Here is a 25,466-nt window from a genome sequence, read left to right on the forward strand (position 1 = left end):
ATTGGAGGGAGAGAGTATGGAGGAGGTGAACGTATTCAGATATTTGGGAGTGGACGTGTCAGCGGATGGGTCTATGAAAGATGAGGTGAATCATAGAATTGATGAGGGAAAAAGAGTGAGTGGTGCACTTAGGAGTCTGTGGAGACAAAGAACTTTGTCCTTGGAGGCAAAGAGGGAAATGTATGAGAGTATAGTTTTACCAACGCTCTTATATGGGTGTGAAGCGTGGGTGATGAATGTTGCAGCGAGGAGAAGGCTGGAGGCAGTGGAGATGTCATGTCTGAGGGCAATGTGTGGTGTGAATATAATGCAGAGAATTCGTAGTTTGGAAGTTAGGAGGAGGTGCGGGATTACCAAAACTGTTGTCCAGAGGGCTGAGGAAGGGTTGTTGAGGTGGTTCGGACATGTAGAGAGAATGGAGCGAAACAGAATGACTTCAAGAGTGTATCAGTCTGTAGTGGAAGGAAGGCGGGGTAGGGGTTGGCCTAGGAAAGGTTGGAGGGAGGGGGTAAAGGAGGTTTTGTGTGCGAGGGGCTTGGACTTCCAGCAGGCATGCATGAGCGTGTTTGATAGGAGTGAATGGAGACAAATGGTTTTTAATACTTGACGTGCTGTTGGAGTGTGAGCAAAGTAACATTTATGAAGGGATTCAGGGAAACCGGTAGGCCGGACTTGAGTCCTGGAGATGGGAAGTACAGTGCCTGCACTCTGAAGGAGGGGTGTTAATGTTGCAGTTTAAAAACTGTAGTGTAAAGCACCCTTCTGGCAAGACAGTGATGGAGTGAATGATTGTGAAAGTTTTTCTTTTTCGGGCCACCCTGCCTTGGTGGGAATCGGCCAGTGTGATAATAAAATAATAAAAAAACCACTGTGACATCACACATCCTTGTCTAAGGCCTACTTTTACTGGGAAATAATTTCCCTCTTTCCTATGTACTCTAACTTGAGCCTCACTATCCTCGTAAAAACTCTTCACTGCTTTCAGTAACCTACCTCCTACACCATACACCTGCAACATCTGCCACATTGCCCCCCTATCCACCCTGTCATACACCTTTTCCAAATCCATAAATGCCACAAAGACCTCTTTAGCCTTATCTAAATACTGTTCACTTATATGTTTCACTGTAAACACCTGGTCCACACACCCCCTACCTTTCCTAAAGCCTCCTTGTTCATCTGCTATCCTATTCTCCGTCTTACTTTTAATTCTTTCAATAATAACTCTACCATACACTTTACCAAGTATACTCAACAGACTTATCCCCCTATAATTTTTGCACTCTCTTTTGTCCCCTTTGCCTTTATACAAAGGAACTATGCATGCTCTCTGCCAATCCCTAGGTACCTTACCCTCTTCCATACATTTATTAAATAATTGCACCAACCACTCCAAAACTATATCCCCACCTGCTTTTAACATTTCTATCTTTATCCCATCAATCCCGGCTGCCTTACCCCCTTTCATTTTACCTACTGCCTCACGAACTTCCCCCACACTCACAACTGGCTCTTCCTCACTCCTACAAGATGTTATTCCTCCTTGCCCTATGCACGAAATCACAGCTTCCCTATCTTCATCAACATTTAACAATTCCTCAAAATATTCCCTCCATCTTCCCAATACCTCTAACTCTCCATTTAATAACTCTCCTCTCCTATTTTTAACTGACAAATCCATTTGTTCTCTAGGCTTCCTTAACTTGTTAATCTCACTCCAAAACGTTTTCTTATTTTCAACAAAATTTGTTGATAACGTCTCACCCACTCTCTCATTTGCTCTCTTTTTACATTGCTTCACCACTCTCTTAACCTCTCTCTTTTTCTCCATATACTCTTCCCTCCTTGCATCACTTCTACTTTGTAAAAACTTCTCATATGCTAACTTTTTCTCCCTTACTACTCTCTTTACATCATCATTCCACCAATCGCTCCTCTTCCCTCCCGCACCCACTTTCCTGTAACCACAAACTTCTGCTGAACACTCTAACACTACATTTTTAAACCTACCCCATACCTCTTCGACCCCATTGCCTATGCTCTCATTAGCCCATCTATCCTCCAATAGCTGTTTATCTTTTTCCCTAACTGCCTCCTCTTTTAGTTTATAAACCTTCACCTCTCTCTTCCCTGATGCTTCTATTCTCCTTGTATCCCATCTACCTTTTACTCTCAGTGTAGCTACAACTAGAAAGTGATCTGATATATCTGTGGCCCCTCTATAAACATGTACATCCTGAAGTCTACTCAACAGTCTTTTATCTACCAATACATAATCCAACAAACTACTGTCATTTCGCCCTACATCATATCTTGTATACTTATTTATCCTCTTTTTCTTAAAATATGTATTACCTGTAACTAAACCCCTTTCTATACAAAGTTCAATCAAAGGGCTCCCATTATCATTTACACCTGGCACCCCAAACTTACCTACCACACCCTCTCTAAAAGTTTCTCCTACTTTAGCATTCAGGTCCCCTACCACAATTACTCTCTCACTTGGTTCAAAGGCTCCTATACATTCACTTAACATCTCCCAAAATCTCTCTCTCTCCTCTGCATTCCTCTCTTCTCCAGGTGCATACACGCTTATTATGACCCACTTCTCGCATCCAACCTTTACTTTAATCCACATAATTCTTGCATTTACACATTCATATTCTCTTTTCTCCTTCCATAACTGATCATTCAACATTACTGCTACCCCTTCCTTTGCTCTAACTCTCTCAGATACTCCAGATTTAATCCCATTTATTTCCCCCCACCGAAACTCCCCTACCCCCTTCAGCTTTGTTTCGCTTAGGGCCAGGACATCCAACTTCTTTTCATTCATAACATCAGCAATCATCTGTTTCTTGTCATCTGCACTACATCCACGCACATTCAAGCATCCCAGTTTTATAAAGTTTTTCTTCTTCTCTTTTTTAGTAAATGTCTACAGGAGAAGGGGTTACTAGCCCATTGCTCCCAGCATTTTAGTCGCCTCATACGACACGCATGGCTTACGGAGGAAAGATTCTTTTCCACTTCCCCATGGACAATAGAAGAAATAAAGAAGAACAAGAGCTATGTAGAAAAAGGAGAAAAACCTAGATGTATGTATATATACATGCATGTGCATGTCTGTGAAGTGTGACCAAAGTGTAAGTTGGAGTAGCAAGATATCCCTGTTATCTAGCGTGTTTATGAGACAGAAAAAGACACCAGCAATCCTACCATCATGCAAAACAGTTACAGGTTTCTGTTTCACAGTCATCAGGCAGGACGGTAGTACTTCCCTGGGTGGTTGCTGTCTACCAACCTACTACCTATTTTTGTCAGCATATTTACCCCCTTCGCAACAACAGCATCCTTGATTTCCTTTTTCTTGGCTATGATGGAAGATATGGTTGTACGGGATTTGTTATACATCCTGGCCAGTTCGCCCACACGTACGCCACTATCATATTGTTCAATGATGTTTTTCTTAAATTCAATTGTATTTCTCACCTTCTTTACCAAAGGCTTGGCACAAGGAGCTTTCTTTGGAGCCATGGTAGCTTATTTAGCACTTAAATAACTTGCAAGCACTAAAATAAATGAAATATTATGAAATATTTCGCTGGAGCACGTGAGGGGACCATTGCTCACTGGTAAACAATGGCACACTGGCTGGGAAGGAAAGGCCGAGGCGGCTCGAGGCCGCTCAGACCGTGAGTACGCGTCCGGGACGAAGGACTATTAGACAGTTACCGGACCATTTCCGAGCCAATATTTTGACGAAAAAACAGGACTATTTCCGAAATGGATGACTTTCAGGCCGGACGATTATTGAGGGACCACTGTATATCCCTCCAAACTGCCAATATCCCAAACCCCTTTGCAGGCATTGTACTTCCCATTTCCAGGACTCAAGTCCGGCTATATAAAAATAACCGGTTTCCCTGAATCCCTTCACTAAATATTACCCTGCTCACACTCCAAACAGATCGTCAGGTCCCAAATACCATTCGTCTCCATTCACTCCTATCGAACACACCCATGCACGCCTGCTGGAAGTCCAAGCCCCTCACCCTCAAAACCTCCCTTACCCCTTCCAACCTTTTCGAGGAGGCCCCCTACCCCGCCTTCCTTCCCCTACAGATTTATACGCTCTCCACATCATTCTACTTTGATCCATTCTCTCTAAATGACCAAACCACCTCAACAACCCCTCTTCAGCCCTCTGACTAATACTTTTATTAACTACACACCTTCTAATTTCCACACTCTGAATTTTCTGCATAATATTTACACCACACATTGCCCTTAGACAGGATATCTCCACTGCCTCCAACCGCCTCCTTGCTGCTGCATTCACAACCCAAGCTTCACACCCATATAAGTGAGTTGGTACATAGATAACGCTTTTTGACTCCACATATACCTCAACGTACCACTCACCTCTTTTCCCTCATCAATTCTATGATTAACCTCATCCTTCATAAATCCATCCGCCGACACGTCAACTCCCAAGTATCTGAAAACATTCACTTCTTCCATAATCCTCCTCCCCAATTTGATATCCAATTTTTCTTTATCTAAATCATTTGATATCCTCATCTCCTTACTCTTTTCTATGTTCACTTTCAACTTTCTACCTTTACACACACTCCTAAACTCATCCACTAACCTTTGCAATTTTTCTTTAGAATCTCCCATAAGCACAGTATCATCAGCAAAAAGCAACTGTGTCAATTCCCATTTTGTATTTGATTCCCCATAATTTAATTCCACCCCTCTCCCAAACACCCTAGCATTTACTTCTTTTACAACCCCATCTATAAAAATATTAAACAACCATGGTGACATTACACATCCCTGTCTAAGACCTACTTTTACTGGGAAGTAGTCTCCCTCTCTTCTACACACCCTAACCTGAGCCTCACTATTCTCATAAAACTCTTTACAGCATTTAGTAACTTACCACCTATTCCATATACAGGTCTCCCTCAACATTTGCGAGGGTTAGGGGATCAAGAGCCTCGCGAATGTTGAAAAATCGCGAATGTTTGGTGCCCCAATATATTGTAGGGAAATATAATACAATACTTCTTAACTTGTTGAACCATGAACAGTCATAAAATACATGAAAACATCATAAATTATACTAAATACATACATGTTATGGTTTAATAACATGTATGTTATTAAATACCACTGCCTCCGCTTCCTTGACCACTGCGAGTCCCTACTACCCTCCCTCCGACCCCAGCAACTGGCAGCCAGCCCTCCCACCAGTGTGGCGAGTGTTTTGTTTGTTCATTATTTGCTATTAAACTACAGTATAAATACGTAATGTAAACCCATTCATTACTGCATATTGGAATGGCTATTCAGACAGGTATTGGACGGTGACATCATGTGTTTACTCTTGAACACAGCAAAGAATCAAACATTTCTGCTACTGCTAATAATAACAATAGTAGTAGTAATAATAATAATAATAATTATAATAATAAATACGATAGAATTGAAGATGGAAATTGTACAAAAATAGGAGGGAGTGGTTGACACATCGTCAGTGTGGCTTTGTTTATGCTGGAGAGAGCATTAGTCTCCGTGCTCTTCCAAACATTTCACAATAATTCATTGTGTTTGGTGCTTGTAGATTGAATGTGACTGGAGTGGTAGAGGCAGTGCATGAAATTACCGCATCCCTTTCTTTGTCGACATTTAAAAGTTCCTCAAAATATTCTCGCCATCTACCCAAAACCTCTATCTCCCCATTTACTAACTCCCCTTCTCTGTTTTCAACTGACAAATCCATTCATTCTCTAGGCTTTCTTAACTTATTTAACTCACTCCAAAATTTTTTCTTATTTTAATTAAAATTTCTTGACAGTGCCTCTCCCACTCCATCATCTGCTCTCCTTTTGCACTCTCTCACCACTCTCTTCACCTTTCTTTTACTCTCCATATACTCTACTTTTCTTATAACACTTCTGCTTCGTAAAAACCTCTCATAAGCTAACTTTTTCTCTTTTATCACACCCTTTACTTCATCATTCCACCAATCACTCCTCTTTCCTTCTGCCCCCACCCTCCTATAACCACAAACTTCCAAGTGTATATCATCATATATCTTTCTCACATGCATTCCAGGGAGCACAAGTCAAGGGACTTCAGCCATTCCCAGTGACTGAGGTGCTTTATCATACTCATACGTGCTGTGAAAGTTCTGTGTACATTCTCCAGGTCTGTGATTTCACCTGCCTTGAAAGGGGCCATTAGTGTCCAGCAATATTCCAGCCTGGAGTTAACAAGCAATTTGAAGAAAATCATGGGCTTAGCATCCCTAGTTTTGAATGTTCTCATTATCCATCCTATCATTTTCCAAGTAGATGTGGTAGATACAGTGTTGTGATCTCTGAAAGTGAGATCCTCTGACATTATCACTCCCAGGTCCTTCACATTAGTTTTTCTTTCTATCTATTGTGTGGTTGGACTTTATTTTATACTCCAATGCAGTTTTAATTTTCTGGAGTTTTTCACATCAGAGTAATTGAAATTTGTCTTCACTGAACTTCATATTGTTTTCTGCGGCCCACTTAAAGATTTGATTAATGTCCGCTTGGAGACTAGTAGTGTCTTCACTAGATGACACTGTCATCCTGACTTTACACTAAGAAATTATTTATCTTACCTTGGTAAATATTTTTTGGGGGGAGGGAAAATTGTTGCTATTGTGTTTTTAACTAATGTTTGATCTGACAGGTTAATTATAAAGTTATTAAAGTCTCTAGTCCAGAGATTATTGATGTCTTAAATGTACTCCAGTTCTCCTTGTCTCTGGTACAGTGTAGTGGTACAATAGTCACCTGGGCTCCAGTTGGGGTTGTCCTTGTCTCTCTGGTATTGTCGTCGCCAGAAGAGCACACGGTCGGTCCAGGCTGGGATCCTCATCTTGTCACTGGTGTCATAGTCATCAGAGAAGAGGTCATACTTGTAGGTGGGTGCAAAGTTGATCTCTCCCTCAAGGAAACCCTTGAAACACTTGCCCTCACTATGACTTATCTGAGGGTAACAGTAAGAGTGTGAGTTAATACTTGCATCTGAGGAGGAGGAGGAGGAGGAAGAGGAGGAGGAGGAGGAGGAGGAGGAGGAGGAGGTGGTGGAGGTGGTGGAGGAGGTGGAGGTGGTGGAGGAGGAGGTGGAGGAGGTGGAGGAGGAGGAGGTGGAGGAGGAGGAGGTGGAAGAGGAGGAGGTGGAGGAGGAGGAGGTGGAGGAGGAGGAGGTGGAGGAGGAGGTGGAGGAGGAGGAGGTGGAGGAGGTGGAGGAGGTGGAGGTGGAGGAGGTGGAGGTGGAGGAGGTGGAGGAGGAGGAGGTGGAGGTGGAGGAGGTGGAGGAGGTGGAGGAGGAGGAGGTGGAGGAGGTGGTGGAGGAGGTGGAGGTGGAGAAGGAGGTGGAGGTGGAGGAGGAGGTGGAGGAGGAGGTGGAGGTGGTGGAGGTGGAGGAGGTGGAGGAGGTGGAGGAGGTGGAGGAGATGGAAGATTAGGTGGAGGAGGTGGAAGAGAAAGAGGAGGCTGTACTGCACCACTCATACTGGTGGTGCTGCACCACTCATACTGGTGGTGCTGCACCACTCATACTGGTGGTGCTGCACCACTCATACTGGTGGTGCTGCACCACTCATACTGGTGGTGCTTCACCACTCATACTGGTGGTGCTGCACCACTCACACTGGTGGTGCTGCACCACTCATACTGGTGGTGCTGCACCACTCATACTGGTGGTGCTGCACCACTCATACTGGTGGTGCTGCACCACTCATACTGGTGGTGCTGCATCACTCATACTGGTGGTCCTGCACCACTCATACTGGTGGTCCTGCTCCACTCATACTGGTGGTCCTGCTCCACTCATACTGGTGGTGCTGCACCACTCATACTGGTGGTGCTGCACCACTCATACTGGTGGTGCTGCACCACTCATACTGGTGGTCCTGCACCACTCATACTGGTGGTCCTGCTCCACTCATGTTGGTCATGCTGCACCACTCAGTCATACTGCACCACCCTTCTTACCTTTAGCTGGTCGTACTGCAGCAGGACGCTCCACTCCTTCCGCTGGACATAATCAATCACCTCGTCCCTGCTCAGGTTGATGCGGTAGTTGAAGTCGCCACACCAGAAGACGTAGTCATGTGCCCAGAGTGGCATACCCTGTAAGCAACACCAGGGAAATTACCAGTGCTCCTCGACTTACCATGGGGTTATGTTCCGACGGGCCCATCCTAAGTTGAAAACATCATATAGGAGGGCCCCACTTACAATGCTTCGCTTTATGGAGTTTCACTAATGCACAATTTTCAGCTACATGTATGCCCATTCTTCATTTATTCAGACTTCCTACAATAAATATATTCATCACTCACTATAAGGAAGAAAATATTTTATAGTAGTAATGTATATATTGTATATGCATGTTTTAGGCATAGCTCTATTGCTCACTTAATATATGAGAGTGTAAACATGTTATCAGGCTTTTGTATATATCTGAAAGTGAATAAAAGTTGTGTTTCACTTTACACAGTAGACTGGAACTTATCCTGTTGTATAAGTGGTGCCCTTCTGTATGTTGAATATGAATGTATGATAAATAAATAGGTATATAAATAACTACTCTAGGTAGTAGGTTGGTAGGCAGCAACTGCTCAGGAAGGTACTACTGTCCTGCCAAGTGAGTGTAAAACAAAAGCCTGTAATTGTTTTACATGATGGTAGGATTGCTGGTGTCCATTTTTCTGTCTCATGAACATGCAAGGTTTCAGGTACATCTTGCTACTTCTACTTACACTTAGGTCACACTTCACATACATGTACAAGCATATAGTATATACACACCCCTCTGGGTTTTTCTTCTATTTTCTTACTAGTTCTTGTTCTTGTTTATTTCCTCTTACCTCCACGGGGAAGTGCAACAGAATTCTTCCTCTGTAAGCCATGTGTGTTGTAAGAGGTGACTAAAATACCAGGAGTAAGGGGCTAGTAGCCCCTTCTCCTGTATAAATTACTAAATGTAAAAGGAGAAACTTTTGTTTTTCCTTTTGGGCCACCCCGCCTTAGTGGGATACGGCTGGTGTGTTGAAATAAAGAAAGATAAATAACTACTGTCTGTGAATAAGTAAATACAGTGGACCCCCGCCTTACGATATCAATCCGTTCCTGAGAGCTCATCGTAAGCTGAAATTATCATTAGCCGAATTAATTTTCCCTATAAGATATAATGGAAATCAAATTAATCCGTTCCTGACACCCCAAAATATGAATAAAAAATTTTTTTTACCACATGAAATATTAATTTTAATACACACAAACTGAAGAAGACATGCACAATTACTACTCTACTAAGAATAGAACACATGACACTTACCTTTATTGAAGATCTGGTGATGATTGATGGGATGGGAGGAGTGTGTGTGGAAGTTATTGTTTAGAAGGGGAATCCCCTTCCATTAGGACTTGAGGTAGCAAGTCCTTTTCCAGGGTTACTTCCCTTCTTATTTTAATGCCACTAGAACCAGCTTGAGAGTCGCTGGACCTCTGTCGCACAACAAATCTGTCCATAGAGCTCTGTACCTCCCGTTCCTTTAAGACTTTCCTAAAATGGGCCATAACATTGTCATTGTACAGGTTGCCAACACGGCTTGCAGTAGCTGTGTCAGGGTGATTTTCATCCGTAAAGGTTTGCAGCTCAACCCACTTTGCATACATTTCCTTAATCTCTTTTTTCAATTCCATACTAATTTTCGCCCTTTTTACCACAGGGATGGCACTAGAAGCTTTCTAGGGGTCCATGGTGACTTATTTTGCAGTTACAAGCACTAAAAACACTGGGATAATGTGAAATGTACTGAATGTATGCGTAGATGCGGCCACACTGGCTGGCTTGTAAACACTGGCACTGAGGCCACACGTGGGACGCGTCCTGGATGAATAACGTAAGGCGAGGCAAAATTTTTGCATTCAAATGCTTCGTATGGCGGATTTAACGTAACGCGATGTGTTCGTAAGGCGGGGGTCCACTGTAACTGTACTTTGTAAATAAAAAAAAATTGGTGATGACCTCAGAGACAAAATCATAATCAATAAACTGAATAATTGCTGGAGACTTTAACATCTGTCAAATACACTCAGAAAGACCTGCAAGTTGCACCATGCTATGGTAGTACTAGTGAACACTGATGCTCTGGTAGTACTAATGAACATTGATGCTATGGCAGTACTAATGAACACTGATGCTCTGGTAGTATTAACTAGCCAGGAATCTACTGGTATTCCCCTCTTATGTATGCTAGGAGTCAGTTGAACAGTCTTGGGCTGTGGACATTTACTGTGTTGTCTCTTAGTGTATTCATGGCACCCCTGCTTTTCACTGCGGGAATGTTGCATCTCCAGCCGAGTCTTTCGCTTTCGTAGGGAGTGCAGATTTGGGACTTGTCCCTCTAGGATTTTCCAAGTGTATATTATGATATATCTTTCTCGTCTGCATTCCAAGGAGCACAGGTCAAGGAACTTCAATCGTTCCCAGTATCTGAGGTGCTTTATTGTATTTATAATTGCAGGGAAAGTTCTCTGTATATTTTCCAGGTCTGCAATTTCACCTGCCTTGAAAGTGCATTCTTTTCTGAATGTGACACTTCTCCTTTCTTATCATGTTTGGAAATTTTCTGGTGTGTTTATACAAGTAATTTTTCCCAAATAGGCACATCCCCTTAGCATAATATTTACAGATGCCCTGACTGCCTACATTTGATGAGTTTGACTCCTCACTTTCTGCCAAGTGATCTGCATTCTCTTGTTTTCTTCCCTCTGAGCATATTTCTTCTGGTTTTTCTATTTCCTGTTTTCCCTTCTCTTCCTCCCTTTCCTTTTTCTCAAAGTCTTATACCCTTTTTTTTGTCTCCTCTGTCCTGTCCTGAATGTTCATCTCTACCCTTATGTCAGCTCCTTGTTCCCTACCTTTTATTTCACAATCTTTATATATTTCTGGAAAGTTCCTCAGGAAATTTCTTACATTATCTAGGTTTTTGTTTTTTCAATACTTCCATTATGCCTGACCAGCTTTCCATCTCTCTGGGACAAATCCAGATGCATCTGTCCTGTTTAAGGTCACTTCTCATGGTTGAATTAAGTTTTGTACATGCTCCATGAGATGTCGTTCCATATATTCCACAATCAATGCCCTTTATTCTTCCCAGATTTCTTCCACATATACCACATATACTCTGTTGAGTATACCTGGTAAAGTGTATGGTAGAGTTATAATTGAAAGAATTAAGAGTAAGACGGAGAATAGGATAGCAGATGAACAAGGAGGCTTTAGGAAAGGTAGGGGGTGTGGACCAGGTGTTTACAGTGAAACATATAAGTGAAAAGTATTTAGATAAGGCTAAAGAGGTCTTTGTGGCATTTATGGATTTGGAAAAGGCGTATGACAGGGTGGATAGGGGGGCAATGTGGCAGATGTTGCAAGTGTATGGTGTAGGAGGTAGGTTACTGAAAGCAGTGAAGAGTTTTTACGAGGATAGTGAGGCTCAAGTTAGAGTATGTAGGAAAGAGGGAAATTTTTTCCCAGTAAAAGTAGGCCTTAGACAAGGATGTGTGATGTCACCGTGGTTGTTTAATATATTTATAGATGGGGTTGTAAGAGAAGTAAATGCGAGGGTCTTGGCAAGAGGCGTGGAGTTAAAAGATAAAGAATCACACACAAAGTGGGAGTTGTCACAGCTGCTCTTTGCTGATGACACTGTGCTCTTGGGAGATTCTGAAGAGAAGTTGCAGAGATTGGTGGATGAATTTGGTAGGGTGTGCAAAAGAAGAAAATTAAAGGTGAATATAGGAAAGAGTAAGGTTATGAGGATAACAAAAAGATTAGGTGATGAAAGATTGGATATCAGATTGGAGGGAGAGAGTATGGAGGAGGTGAACGTATTCAGATATTTGGGAGTGGACGTGTCAGCGGATGGGTCTATGAAAGATGAGGTGAATCATAGAATTGATGAGGGAAAAAGAGTGAGTGGTGAACTTAGGAGTCTGTGGAGACAAAGAACTTTGTCCTTGGAGGCAAAGAGGGGAATGTATGAGAGTATAGTTTTACCAACGCTCTTATACGGGTGTGAAGCGTGGGTGATGAATGTTGCAGCGAGGAGAAGGCTGGAGGCAGTGGAGATGTCATGTCTGAGGGCAATGTGTGGTGTGAATATAATGCAGAGAATTCGTAGTTTGGAAGTTAGGAGGAGGTGCGGGATTACCAAAACTGTTGTCCAGAGGGCTGAGGAAGGGTTGTTGAGGTGGTTCGGACATGTAGAGAGAATGGAGCGAAACAGAATGACTTCAAGAGTGTATCAGTCTGTAGTGGAAGGAAGGCGGGGTAGGGGTCGGCCTAGGAAAGGTTGGAGGGAGGGGGTAAAGGAGGTTTTGTGTGCGAGGGGCTTGGACTTCCAGCAGGCATGCGTGAGCGTGTTTGATAGGAGTGAATGGAGACAAATGGTTTTTAATACTTGACGTGCTGTTGGAGTGTGAGCAAAGTAACATTTATGAAGGGATTCAGGGAAACCGGCAGGCCGGACTGAGTCCTGGAGATGGGAAGTACAGTGCCTGCACTCTGAAGGAGGGGTGTTAATGTTGCAGTTTAAAAACTGTAGTGTAAAGCACCTTTCTGGCAAGACAGTGATGGAGTGAATGATGTTGAAAGTTTTTCTTTTTTGGGCCACCCTGCCTTGGTGGGAATCGGCCAGTGTGATAATAATAATAAAAAAAAATACCACAGATCTTATTTCTAGCCATTTTCACTGTGATTCCTCCATCTTTTATAGTTTATACTATACTATTCAAGTTAGGTAAATTTAGATTTAGAGAGGACTGGTTTGGTAACAGAGTTGTGGATGAGTGGAACAAACTACCAGGTAGCATCACTGATGACAGCTGAATGAGTGGGCGAGATTTGAGCCTGCCTAGCATGAGCCAGTAGGCCTACTGCAGTCCTCCATTATGTATGTTCTCACAGAAGGAGAATTGTGGTTCCAGCAAGGTCACTGATGATGAAACCTTCGGAAACTTTTTTTTTTTTTTAATTTGCTAGTCGTCTCCCACCGAGGCAGGGTGACCAGAAAAAGAAACGCTTTCACCATCACTGTCTTGCCAGATGCATGCAGATATGATAGTTTACATGTCCTTCTAAAGAGCAAACATCCCAAACCTTTCCTTAAGAGTAGAGGCATTGTACTTCCCACCTCCAGGACTCAAGTCTGGCTAACCCATTTCCCTGAATCCCTCAAACATGCGAGTCAAAAAGCTTGGATATAAGTAGAACTTGCTAGCATGGACCAGTAGGTCTGTTACATTGTTCCTCTATTTCAATGTTAGGTATAAAATGTTCTGAGATATCACAACATTCTTGAAGAAGAGTTACAGAATGACATAGACCGTGACACTGTACTGGTAGTACTGTTGTACAAGACCATGTTCACTACAAGTGTACATGTGTGAAGGACCATGTTAACTGCAAGGGTACATGTAGGTATCAAGAAGTGTACAGGTTAGTAGTGTACAGTATTTGAAAAGTGTGCTGATGGAAAGTGGCTGCCACTTTCCCTGTCTACATTACTGATGTACACACATCTACACTACTGACATACACACTGATATACAAACATCTACACTACTGATATACAAACATCTACACTACTGACATACACACTGATATACAAACATCTACACTACTGATATACAAACATCTACACTACTGACATACACACTGATATACAAACATCTACACTACTGATATACACACAGCTACACTAGTGACTTATACACTGATGCACAAACATCTACACTACTGACATACAAACATCTACACTACTGACATACAAACATCTACACTACTGACATACAAACATCTACACTACTGACATACAAACATCTACACTACTGACATACAAACATCTACAATAACAAACAAGTGAGAGTACAAGTAGCAAAAGACTACTTAACTACACTATTACTTCATAGTTACATAATACAAGTACACTACAGTATGCTACACTACAGTACACTACAATATGCTACACTACAGTACATTACAGTATGCCTCACTACAGTACACTACACCACATCACAGTACACTAAAATACATTACAGCACACTACAGTTATTACAGTACATTACTGTACACTACACTACAGTTACTACAGCACACTACAGTACATTACTATACACTACACTACAGCACACTACAATACACTACAGCACAGTACACTACAGTGCATTACAGCACACTACAATACTCTCCAGTTAGTACTTACAAGAGGAAAGATCAATTTTCTAGCAATATTGTCATAATCGTTGTTACGTTCATTAACTTCCTTCTGGCCAGCAGCAAAATGGGAACACACGAATGCCATGGAGGTGTTTCGTACCACTAACCTGATACCCACACCGCCCTTGTTACCTGAAACACCAGTCACATGCATTACAAACAGTTTTTTTTATTTTCAATGAACGGGCTGTATCCCACCAAGGCAAGTTTAACAAGAAAAACTAAAGTTTTTCCTTTTAACTGTAGTAATGTATACAGGAGAAGGGATCACTAGCCCCTTGCTCCAGGCATTTTAGTTACCCCTTATGACATGCATGGCTTATGGAGGAACAATTCTGTTTCACTTTCCCACGGAGATAAGAGGAAATAAACAAGAACTAGTAAGAAAATACAGTGGAGCCTCAGTTTTCGTATGCCCTAGTTTGTGTGTAAAACTAGTATAGTTATTCTCTATAAAATGTATTGTTCGTTAATATTTCCCACAAGAAATAATATAAATCCAATTAATCCATTCCAGACACCCAAAAATATTAACAAAAAATACATTTTATGGAGAAAAACTATAGTTTTACATACAAACTAGGGCATACAAAAACTGAGGTTCCATTGTAGAAGAAAACCCAGAGGTGTGTGTGCGTGTGCACGCGCGTGTGTGCGTGTGTGTGTGTGTGTGTGTGTGTGTGTGTGTGTGTGTGTGTATATGCTTGTATATGTAGTGTGACCTAAAAAAGACACCAGCAATCCTACCATCATGTAAAACAATACAAACATTATTTGAAACTGAACTTTATGTATGAAAAAAAATGATTACTGGATATAACTAGGAGGTTTTAAGAGCTAGGAGCTTGGACATCCAGCAGGTGTGCGTGCGTGTGCATGTGTGTGTGTGTGTGTGTGTGTGTGTGTGTGTGTGTGTGTGTGTGTGTGTGTGTGTGTGTGTGTGTGTGTGTGTGTGTGTGTATACTCACCTAGTTGAGGCTGCAGGGGTCGAGTCCAAGCTCCTGGCCCCGCCTCTTCACTGGTCGCTACTAGGTCACTCTCCCTGAACCATGAGCTTTATCATACCTCTGCTTAAAGCTATGTATGGATCCTGCCTCCACTACATCGCTTCCCAAACTATTCCACTTACTGACTACTCTGTGGCTGAAGAAATACTTCCTAACATCCCTGTGATTCATCTGTGTCTTCAACTTCCAACTGTGTCCCCTTGTTACTGTGTCCAATTTCTGGAATATCCTGTCTTTGTCCACCTTGTCAATTCCTCTCAGTATTTTGTATGTCGTTATCATGTCCCCCCTATCTCTCCTGTCCTACAGAGTCGTCAGGTTGATTTCCCTTAACCTCTCCTCATAGGACATACCTCTTAGCTCTGGGACTAGTCTTATTGCAAACCTTTGCACTTTCTCTAGTTTCTTTACGTGCTTGGCTAGGTGTGGGTTCCAAACTGGTGCTGCATACTCCAATATGGGCCTAACATACACGGTGCACAGGGTCCTGAACGATTCCTTATTAAGGTGTTGGAATGCTGTTCTGAGGTTTGCTAGGCGCCCATATGCTGCAGCCGTTATTTGGTTGATGTGCGCTTTAGGAGATGTGCCTGGAGTTATCTCACCCCAAGATTTTTTTCCTTGAGTGGGGTTTGTAGTCTCTGGCCCCCCCTAGACTGTACTCCGTCTGCGGTCTTCTTTGCCCTTCCCCAATCTTCATGACTTTGCACTTGGTAGGATTGAACTCCAGTAGCCAATTGCTGGACCAGGTCTGCAGCCTGTTCAGATCCCTTTGTAGTTCTGCCTGGTCTTTGATCAAGTGAATTCTTCTCATCAGCTTCACGTCATCTGCAAACAGGGACACCTCAGAGTCTATTCCTTCAGTCATGTTGTTCACAAATACCAGAAACAGCACTGGTCCTAGGACTGACCCCTGTGGGACCCTGCTGGTCACAGGTAGGGTGAGAGAGAGAGAGAGAGTGTGAGTGAGTGAGTGTGAGTGTGAGTGTGAGTGTGAGTGTGAGTGTGTGTGTGTGTGTGTGTGTGTGTGTGTGTGTGTGTGTGTGTGTGTGTGTGTGTGTGTGTGTGTGTGTTAGGCAGAAGTGAGGGATGACTGGTCTTTGTGACGAAGTGCTGTAGGAGTGACAGTTATGAAGGGATTCAGGGAAACCAGTTTCCAGATTTGAGTCCTGGAGGTGGGCAGTACAGTGCCTGCACTCTCAAGGATGGGTGGAGGAAGGTAGTACACTGCTTGCATGCACTCTGAGTCAGTTTAAGTCAATTCCATTGCTCAATTCAACCAAATTCTTAGGTGTTTCACTAGTATGCCTTCTATTCTATCGATTGAGCACAAAAAACCGCCCATTCATCTATCAGAACTACTCTATAAAGTCCACCTAAATCAGTAATTTATCCAATTTTACACAAAATTAAAAAAATGCCAATTTAAAAACACAGCTCATGATAAATAGTGTAGACATTACAGCCACTAAAACAACATTTCCTCTCTGAGTAATCATATCCCCAAGCCATTTTGAATTCATAATAACAAAAATTCGAAGTTTTACCCTATTTCTTGGTTAATAAATTATTACCAGGAATGATTGGGTGGCCTGTGGCCTGGTAGGCAAGGCTCTCGCTTCACACACTGAGGGTCCGTGGTTTGATTCCCGGCAAGGGTGGAAACACTGGACGTTTTTTCCTTACACCTGCTGTCCCTGTTCACCCATCAGGAAAATAGGTACCTGGGTGTTAGTCGACTGGTGTGGGTTGCATCCTGGGACAAAATTGACCTAATTAGCCCGAAATGCTCTGCATAACCAGGGTTTTCTATATAGTAGCATGTCATTGATGTCAGCTAGGCCTGTATACCTTGTACATGTACTTCTAGAAATAAAAATATTATTATTGGTCATGGTATGAAATTCCATTAATTGAATGAGACAGTAAAAACCCACAAAACAGACAAAGGTGTAAGAGGCCTTACCCATCCTCAGGAAGATCGCCAAAAATCAAATATTTCCACTACTTTGAGCCCAATTTCAAACTACCTTCTGTTCCTGAAACCAACCAATCTGTATTTTAGTGGTATGTCTTCCATTCTATCTAATCTAATTAATGTTAGTCACTTCAATTACCTAACTTTTATATTAGTATACAATAATGTATATTAAAATGTACTGCTCCATAACCTGTGTCAATACAGAATAAGAATTAGAATTAGTCTACCCAAAATGCCTAGGCATGCTACTGGCCTTCTTCTTATTTTTTTTTTTTCAACAAACCGGCCGTATCCCACTGAGGCAGGGTGGCCCAAAAAGAAAAACAAAAGTTTCTCTTTCTAAATTAAGTAATTTATACAGGAGAAGAGGTTACTAGTCCCTTGCTCCTGGCATTTTAGTCACCTCTTACAACACGCATGGCTTACGGAGGAAGAATTCTGTTCCACTTCCCCATGGAGATGAGAAATAAACAAGAACAAGAACTAGAAAGAAAATAGCAGAATACCCAGAGGGGTGTGTATATATATGCTTGTACATGTATGTGTAGTGTGACCTAAGTGTAAGTAGAAGTAGCAAGACATACCTGAAACCTTGCATGTTTATGAGACAGACAAAAGACACCAGCAATCCTACCATCATGTAAAACAATTACAGGCTCTCGTTTTACACTCACTTGGCAGGACAGTAGTACCTCCCTGGGTGGTTGCTGTCTACCAATCTACTACCTAAATTCTTTGTAATTAAAATTTTATAATAAAAACCACACTTGTAAGCTTTGCAAAGAAATAAACATTTTCATTTTCAAATGATACCAAGAGCTCAAAAAAAAAAAAAAAAAAATTCTAGAAAACACCCCAAACATATGGGTCTGGTAGTCTGGTGGCTAAAGCTCTCGCTTCACATGGCGAGGGTCTGGGTTCGATTCTCAGCCGGAGTAGAAACATTGGGAGTAAACCTGTTGTTTACGTTCCCCATCAGTAAAATGGGTACCTGGGTGTTAGTGGACTGGTGTGGGTTGCATTCTGGGACAAAACTGACCTAATTTGTGGGAAATGCTCTGCATAACAAGAGGCTTTCTACCTAGTAGTAATTCATTGATGTCAGCTATGGTCTGTATACCTCGTACATGTACTTGTAGAAATGAAGATACACCTACCATCCGACTTACGACCGAGTTCGGTTCCGAGAAACCGGTTGTAAGTCGAAATGGTCGTAAGTCGAACTTTACTACTGAATATCAACAAAACATTTTTGTAATGACTTTATTTTATTGTTTTATTTTGGTATTTCACGTTTTACTTTACTTTTTATGCTGTTAGTACAGTGGACCCCCGCATAACGATCACCTCCGAATGCGACCAATTACATAAGTGTATTTATGTAAGTGCGTTTGTACGTGTATGTTTGGGGGTCTGAAATGGACTAATCTACTTCACAATATTCCTTATGGGAACAAATTCGGTCAGTACTGGCACCTGAACATACTTCTGGAGTGAAAAAATATCGTTAACCGGGGTCCACTGTACTGTATTTTATACTGTAAGGTTTAGGATAAACACTTTGTACAACACAAATAGTTGTTTATTTCCCAGAAATTTGGCATAAAAAACACGGTTGTAAGTTGAGTGGTCGTAAGTCGAGCAGGTCGTAAGTCGGATGGTAGGTGTATTATTATTATTATTACTTTTCCCACTATACACCGCATGGAGCACACCACCACAAAGGACAAAAATTGATCTCTCACAGCTTAGTGGAGTGAGCCAAGCTCAAAACATAGACCTACGTGGGTGATGCTGGTGTAAATAATGTAGAACTACCAAGAGACAGTGAAAGGGTCAAGGCCGAGTGGTTGTTAATGAGGTTTCAAATATATTTATTACAGGAGGGTCATAAAATCCTCTGAGGATCCAAGCTGTAGATCTACGCCTTGTCCAACAGGGTCCAAGAATTTTCAAAAAATATTTTTGTTATTTTTTCTTATGAAATGGTAGAAAATCTTTTTCTGAAGGTAATAAAACAAAAAGTATGAAATATGATGGAAAACTGACAAAATTACACTATCGCAAAATTTACTGCATCAGCGATATATACGTATCGGTGATTTTGCCCACTATGACTCCTATTTTAGGCCAATTACATTAATCCAGTTGACCAAATTCTTTGCTATTTTGCTAGTATTACTTCTATTTTACCGATTGAGCACAAGAAACTGTCCAATCAACTATTTCAACTACCTAATAAAGTGATCAGAAATTGATAATTTGACCAATTTCACACAAAGTTCAAAATACTCCAATTTCAAAATAGGGTCCAGAATAAACACTGCAGGTATTCCTGGCACTAAAATAACATTTCCTCTGTTTATTAGTTACATTACCAGGCTTTACAGATGTATTCTATATTGATATTTTATTTACATATAGAATTTTTATTCACACCAAAAAAATAGAAGATTTACTGTTATGCAATATTGTAATAATTGTATAAATAATATCAGCGCATTCATCAAAGTACATCAGACCCACCAGTTGATGTATATTGGACACGTGACGTCATTTGTTCACTCTTGAACATTGGCAAAAACCGAACATTTCTGCTACTTTGAGCTCAATTTCAAGCTATTTTCATTACTAAAACCAATCAAAATCATCTCTATTTCTGTAAAATATCTTCCATTCTATCAATTGATACCAAGAAACTGCACATACAACCGTGAAAACCATATGAAAATACACTGCAGAGTCGGTGTTTTAAGCCAAAAACACAGTTGCAGTTTTTTTTCTCATTATGCACTGCGTGCTGCAGGATTTGTTTTATGTTTACCTGGAGAGAGTTCCAGGGGTCAACGCCCCTGCGGCCCGGTCTGTGACCAGGCCTCATGGTGGATCAGAGCCTCATCAACCAGGCTGTTAGTGCTGGCTGCACGCAATCCAACGTACGAACCACAGCCCGACTGGTCAGGTACTGACTTTAGGTGCTTGTCCAGTGCGTGCTTGAAGACAGCCAGAGGTCTATTGGTAATCCCCCTTATGTATGTTGGGAGGCAGTTGAACAGTCTTGGGCCCCTGACACTTACTGTGTTGTCTCTGAACGTGCTAGTGACACCCCTGCTTTTCATATGGTGCTCACTTACCACAGAGATCCATTCTCTCATATCTAGGCCCAAATTTATCGCTTAAAGCTTATCTGAGTGAACTGAGCTCATGACGTAGTACTACAGCTTGGACCCTGTGGACAAGGCGTAGATCTACAGCTTGGACCCTCAAAGGGTTAAGGCTTAGTTGGTTAATGGGATTTCAAGTTTATCTACTACATGAGGGTCATTAAGGCTGATTAGTTGGTGAATGGGATTTCAAGTCTATGGGACTTACACAGGTGATAACAAAGAAATAAGTGAGATACTGAAATCCCAATACGACTCTGTGTTTAGTGAGCCACTAATCAGTCTAAAGATTGACAATCCAAATTATTTTTTCATGAATGAGCCTCAAAACTCCATCAATGTATGCCAAATTTCCAACATTACCCTAACTCTAACAGACTTTGAGAAAGCCATTGACAACATGCCCATGCACTCAGACCCAGGCCCAGACTCGTGGAACTGTGTGTTCATTAAGAACTGCAAGAAACCCCTTTTGTGTGGCCTAACTATACTATGGAGAAGGAGCTTAGACATGGGCGAAATTCCACAGTCACTAAAAACAACGGATATAACCCCACTCCAAAAAGGTGGCAGCAAAGCATTAGCTAAAAACTATACACCAATAGCCCTAATGTCCCACATCATAAAAATCTTTGAAAGAGTGCTAACAAGCACGATTGCAAACCACTTGGATTCCCAAAAACTGCACAATCCAAGGCAAGATGGGTTCAGAGTAGGTTGCTCCTGCCTCTCACAACTAGTGGATCACTATGCTATGGTCTTGGATGCACTGGAAGAAAACAGAATGCAGATGTAATATGCAAAGACTTTGCAAAAGCCTCTGACAAGTACAATTATGGTGTAATAGCGCACAAAATACGTGCTAAAGAAATAAATGGCAAAGTGGGGAGATGGATCTTCAACTTCCAAACAAATTGAACACAGAATAGTGGTAAACAGAATTAAATTGGAAGCTGCCATTGTGAAAAGCTCTGTCCCACAAGGCACAGTACTTGCCCCCATCCTGTTCCTCATCCTCATATCAGACACAGACAGAGATGTAATCCACAGCACCGTGTTATCCTTTGTAGACAATACTAGGATCTGCACGAGACTGTCATCTATTGAGGACACGGTTAACCTTCAAGAAGATATAAGCCAAGTTTTCCAAGGAGCAATGGAAAACAATATGATGTTCAAGGAAGACAAATTCCAACTACGTACTCTGTTATGGAAAATTGGAGGAGATAATAATTAGAACTGAGTATACTACAAACCCTGACCATACAATAGTGAAAAAATAATGTGAGGGACCTGGGAGTGGTAATGTCTGAGGATCTCACTTTCAAGGATCACAACAGTGCCACGATCACAACTGCAAAGAAAACGATAGAATGGATAATTAGAATGTTCAAAACAAGAGATGCCAAGCTATTGATGATCCTTTTCAAATCACTTGTTCTCTCTAGGCTGGAATATTGCTATACATTAACATCTCTTCAAGGTAGTAGGTTGGTAGACAGCAACCGCCCAGGGAGGTACTACCGTCCTGCCAAGTGAGTGTAAAACGAAAGCCTGTAATTGTTTTACATGATGGTAGGATTGCTGGTGTCCTTTTTTCTGTCTCATGAACATGCAAGATTTCAGGTACGTCTTGCTACTTCTACTTACACTTAGGTCACACTACACATACATGTACAAGCACATATATACACACCCCTCTGGGTTTTCTTCTATTTTCTTTCTAGTTCTTATTCTTGTTTATTTCCTCTTATCTCCATGGGGAAGTGGAACAGAATTCTTCCTCCGTAAGCCATGCGTGTTGTAAGAGGCAACTAAAATGCCGGGAGCAAGGGGCTAGTAACCTCTTCTCCTGTATATATTACTAAATGTAAAAGGAGAAACTTTCGTTTTTCCTTTTGGGCCACCCCGCCTCGGTGGGATACGGCCGGTGTGTTGAAAGAAAGAAGATTAACATCTCTGTTCAAAGCAGGTGAAATTGCAGATCTAGAGAGTGCACAGAGAACACTTGGGAAATCCTAGAAGAAATGGTTCCAAATCTGCACACACAAATCACTCCCTATGAAAGTAAAAGACTGGGCAGGCAGTTGATCCCTGGAATACCCTCCAGGTAGACATCATTGGTTGGCAACCTACAGCCCGCAGGCCAGATCCAGCCCACAGGCCGTAGGTCAAATTATGTTAAATATACGTCAAAGTTTAGTATGTATTATTGTTACCTCTATGAGCTATGGTGATAGCTGTAGCCTGCCAACTGCTCACAGACATGGGCTCTAGCCTCTAGATAGAACAAGGTTACCACATGAATGTTATTAAAGCTGCATGTCACCTGTACGCTGTTAGTCAAGAAAACTGTGATACCTAATACTATATTGATTAATGTAAACCTCCTGTGAACAGTATATGTAGATTGGTGGTTTACATATACATCTATGTGTATGTATCTGTGTGTATGTATCTATGTATATGTATCTATGTGTATGTACACACAGTGTACATACAAGTAGATGCATACCTCCCAGTGTATATACACAGATGCAAACCTCTCAGTTTATATACAGAAACATAACCTCTTGGTGTATATATACAGAAACATGCACATCTTAGTGTGCGCACACACACACACACACACACACACACACACACATATATATAGACATATACACCACAGTGCATATATATACAGACATACACACATCTCAGCTTAATATATATATATATATATATATATATATATATATGTATATATATATATATATATATATATATATATATATATATATATATATATATATAGATATGTTGTGTATCTTTATATGTGTATGCTTCTAAACTGTTGTATTCTGAGCACCTCTGCAAAAACAGTGATAATGTGCGAGTGTGGTGAAAGTGTTGAATGATGATGAAAGTATTTTCTTTTTGGGGATTTTCTTTCTTTTTTGGGTCACCCTGCCTCGGTGGGAGACGGCCGACTTGTTGAAAAAAAAAAAAAAAAAATATATATATATATATATATATATATATACATATATATATATATATATATATATATATACATATATTTTTTTTTTTTCAACAAGTCGGCCGTCTCCCACCGAGGCAGGGTGACCCAAAAAAGAAAGAAAATCCCCAAAAAGAAAATACTTTCATCATCATTCAACACTTTCACCACACTCACACATTATCACTGTTTTTGCAGAGGTGCTCAGAATACAACAGTTTAGAAGCATACACATATAAAGATACACAACATATCCCTCCAAACTGCCAATATCCCAAACCCCTCCTTTAAAGTGCAGGCATTGTACTTCCCATTTCCAGGACTCAAGTCCGACTATATGAAAATAACCGGTTTCCCTGAATCCCTTCATTAAATATTACCTTGCTCACACTCCAACATTTCATCAGGTCCCAAGTACCATTCGTCTCCATTCACTCCTATCTAACACGCTCACGCACGCTTGCTGGAAGTCCAAGCCCCTTGCCCACAAAACCTCCTTTACCCCCTCTCTCCAACCCTTTCGAGGATGACCCCTACCCTGCCTTCCTTTCCCTATAGATTTATATGCTTTCCATGTCATTCTACTTTGATCCATTCTCTCTAAATGACCAAACCACCTCAACAACCCCTCTTCTGCCCTCTGACTAATACTTTTATTAACTCCACACCTTTTCCTAATTTCCACACTCCGAATTTTCTGCATAATATTTACACCACACATTGCCCTTAAACAGGACATCTCCACTGCCTCCAACCGTCTCCTCGCTGCTGCATTTACCACCCAAGCTTCACACCCATATAAGAGTGTTGATACTACTATACTTTCATACATTCCCTTCTTTGCCTCCATAGATAACGTTTTTTGACTCCACATATACCTGAAAGCACCACTCACCTTTTTTCCCTCATCAATTCTATGATTAACCTCATCCTTCATAAATCCATCCGCCGACACGTCAACTCCCAAGTATCTGAAAACATTCACTTCTTCCATACTACTCCTCCCCAATTTGATATCCAATTTTTCTTTATCTAAATCATTTGATACCCTCATCACCTTACTCTTTTTCTATGTTCACTTTCAACTTTCTACCTTTACACACATTCCCAAACTCATCCACTAACCTTTGCAATTTTTCTTTAGAATCTCCCATAAGCACAGTATCATCAGCAAAAAGTAACTGTGTCAATTCCCATTCTGAATTTGATTCCACAAAATTTAATCCCACCTCTCTCCCGCACACCCTAGCATTTACTTCCTTTACAACCCCATCTATAAATATATTCAACAACCATGGTGACATTACACATCCCTGTCTAAGACCTATTTTTACTGGGAAGTAGTCTCCCTCTCTTCTACACACCCTAACCTGAGCCTATCCTCATAAAAACTCTTTACAGCATTTAATAACTTACCACCTATTCCATATACTTGCAACATCTGCCACATTGCTCCTCTATCCACTCTATCATATGCCTTTTCTAAATCCATAAATGCAATAAAAACTTCCCTACCTTTATCTAAATACTGTTCACATATATGGAGATGTCATGTCTGAAGGCAATGTGTGGTGTGAATATAATGCAGAGAATTCGTAGTTTGGAAGTTAGGAGGAGGTGAGGGATTACCAAAACTGTTGTCCAGAGGGCTGAGGAAGGGTTGTTGAGGTGGTTCAGACATGTAGAGAGAATGGAGCGAAACAGAATGACTTCAAGACTGCATCAGTCTGCAGTGGAAGGAAGGCGGGGTAGGGGTCGGCCTAGGAAAGGTTGGAGGGAGGGGGTAAAGGAGGTTTTGTGTGCGAGGGGCTTGGACTTCCAGCAGGCATGCGTGAGCGTGTTTGATAGGAGTGAATGGAGACAAATGGTTTTTAATACTTGACATGCTGTTGGAGTGTGAGCAAAGTAACATTTATGAAGGGGTTCAGGGAAACCAGCAGGCCGGACTTGAGTCCTGGAGATGGGAAGTA

The 25,466-nt window shown here is 41.5% G+C and overlaps 1 protein-coding gene across 4 annotated transcripts in view; it reads right to left on the minus strand.

The window, feature by feature from the left end:
- The window catches only part of Synj (synaptojanin), a 184,761-nt gene that overhangs the window by 43,853 nt on the left and 115,442 nt on the right, over positions 1 to 25,466 (minus strand). For all 4 annotated transcript variants that reach the window (XM_070095294.1, XM_070095296.1, XM_070095295.1 and 1 more), the window contains 3 exons: positions 14,330 to 14,475; positions 8,049 to 8,186; positions 6,843 to 7,038 (listed from right to left, as the gene is read on the minus strand). In XM_070095294.1, the coding sequence (XP_069951395.1) occupies positions 6,843 to 7,038; positions 8,049 to 8,186; positions 14,330 to 14,475 (480 nt within the window). The remainder of the gene's footprint in view (positions 1 to 6,842; positions 7,039 to 8,048; positions 8,187 to 14,329; positions 14,476 to 25,466) is intronic.

Source organism: Cherax quadricarinatus, chromosome 49, assembly GCF_038502225.1.
Source record: "Cherax quadricarinatus isolate ZL_2023a chromosome 49, ASM3850222v1, whole genome shotgun sequence".
Classification (NCBI taxonomy): domain Eukaryota; kingdom Metazoa; phylum Arthropoda; class Malacostraca; order Decapoda; family Parastacidae; genus Cherax; species Cherax quadricarinatus.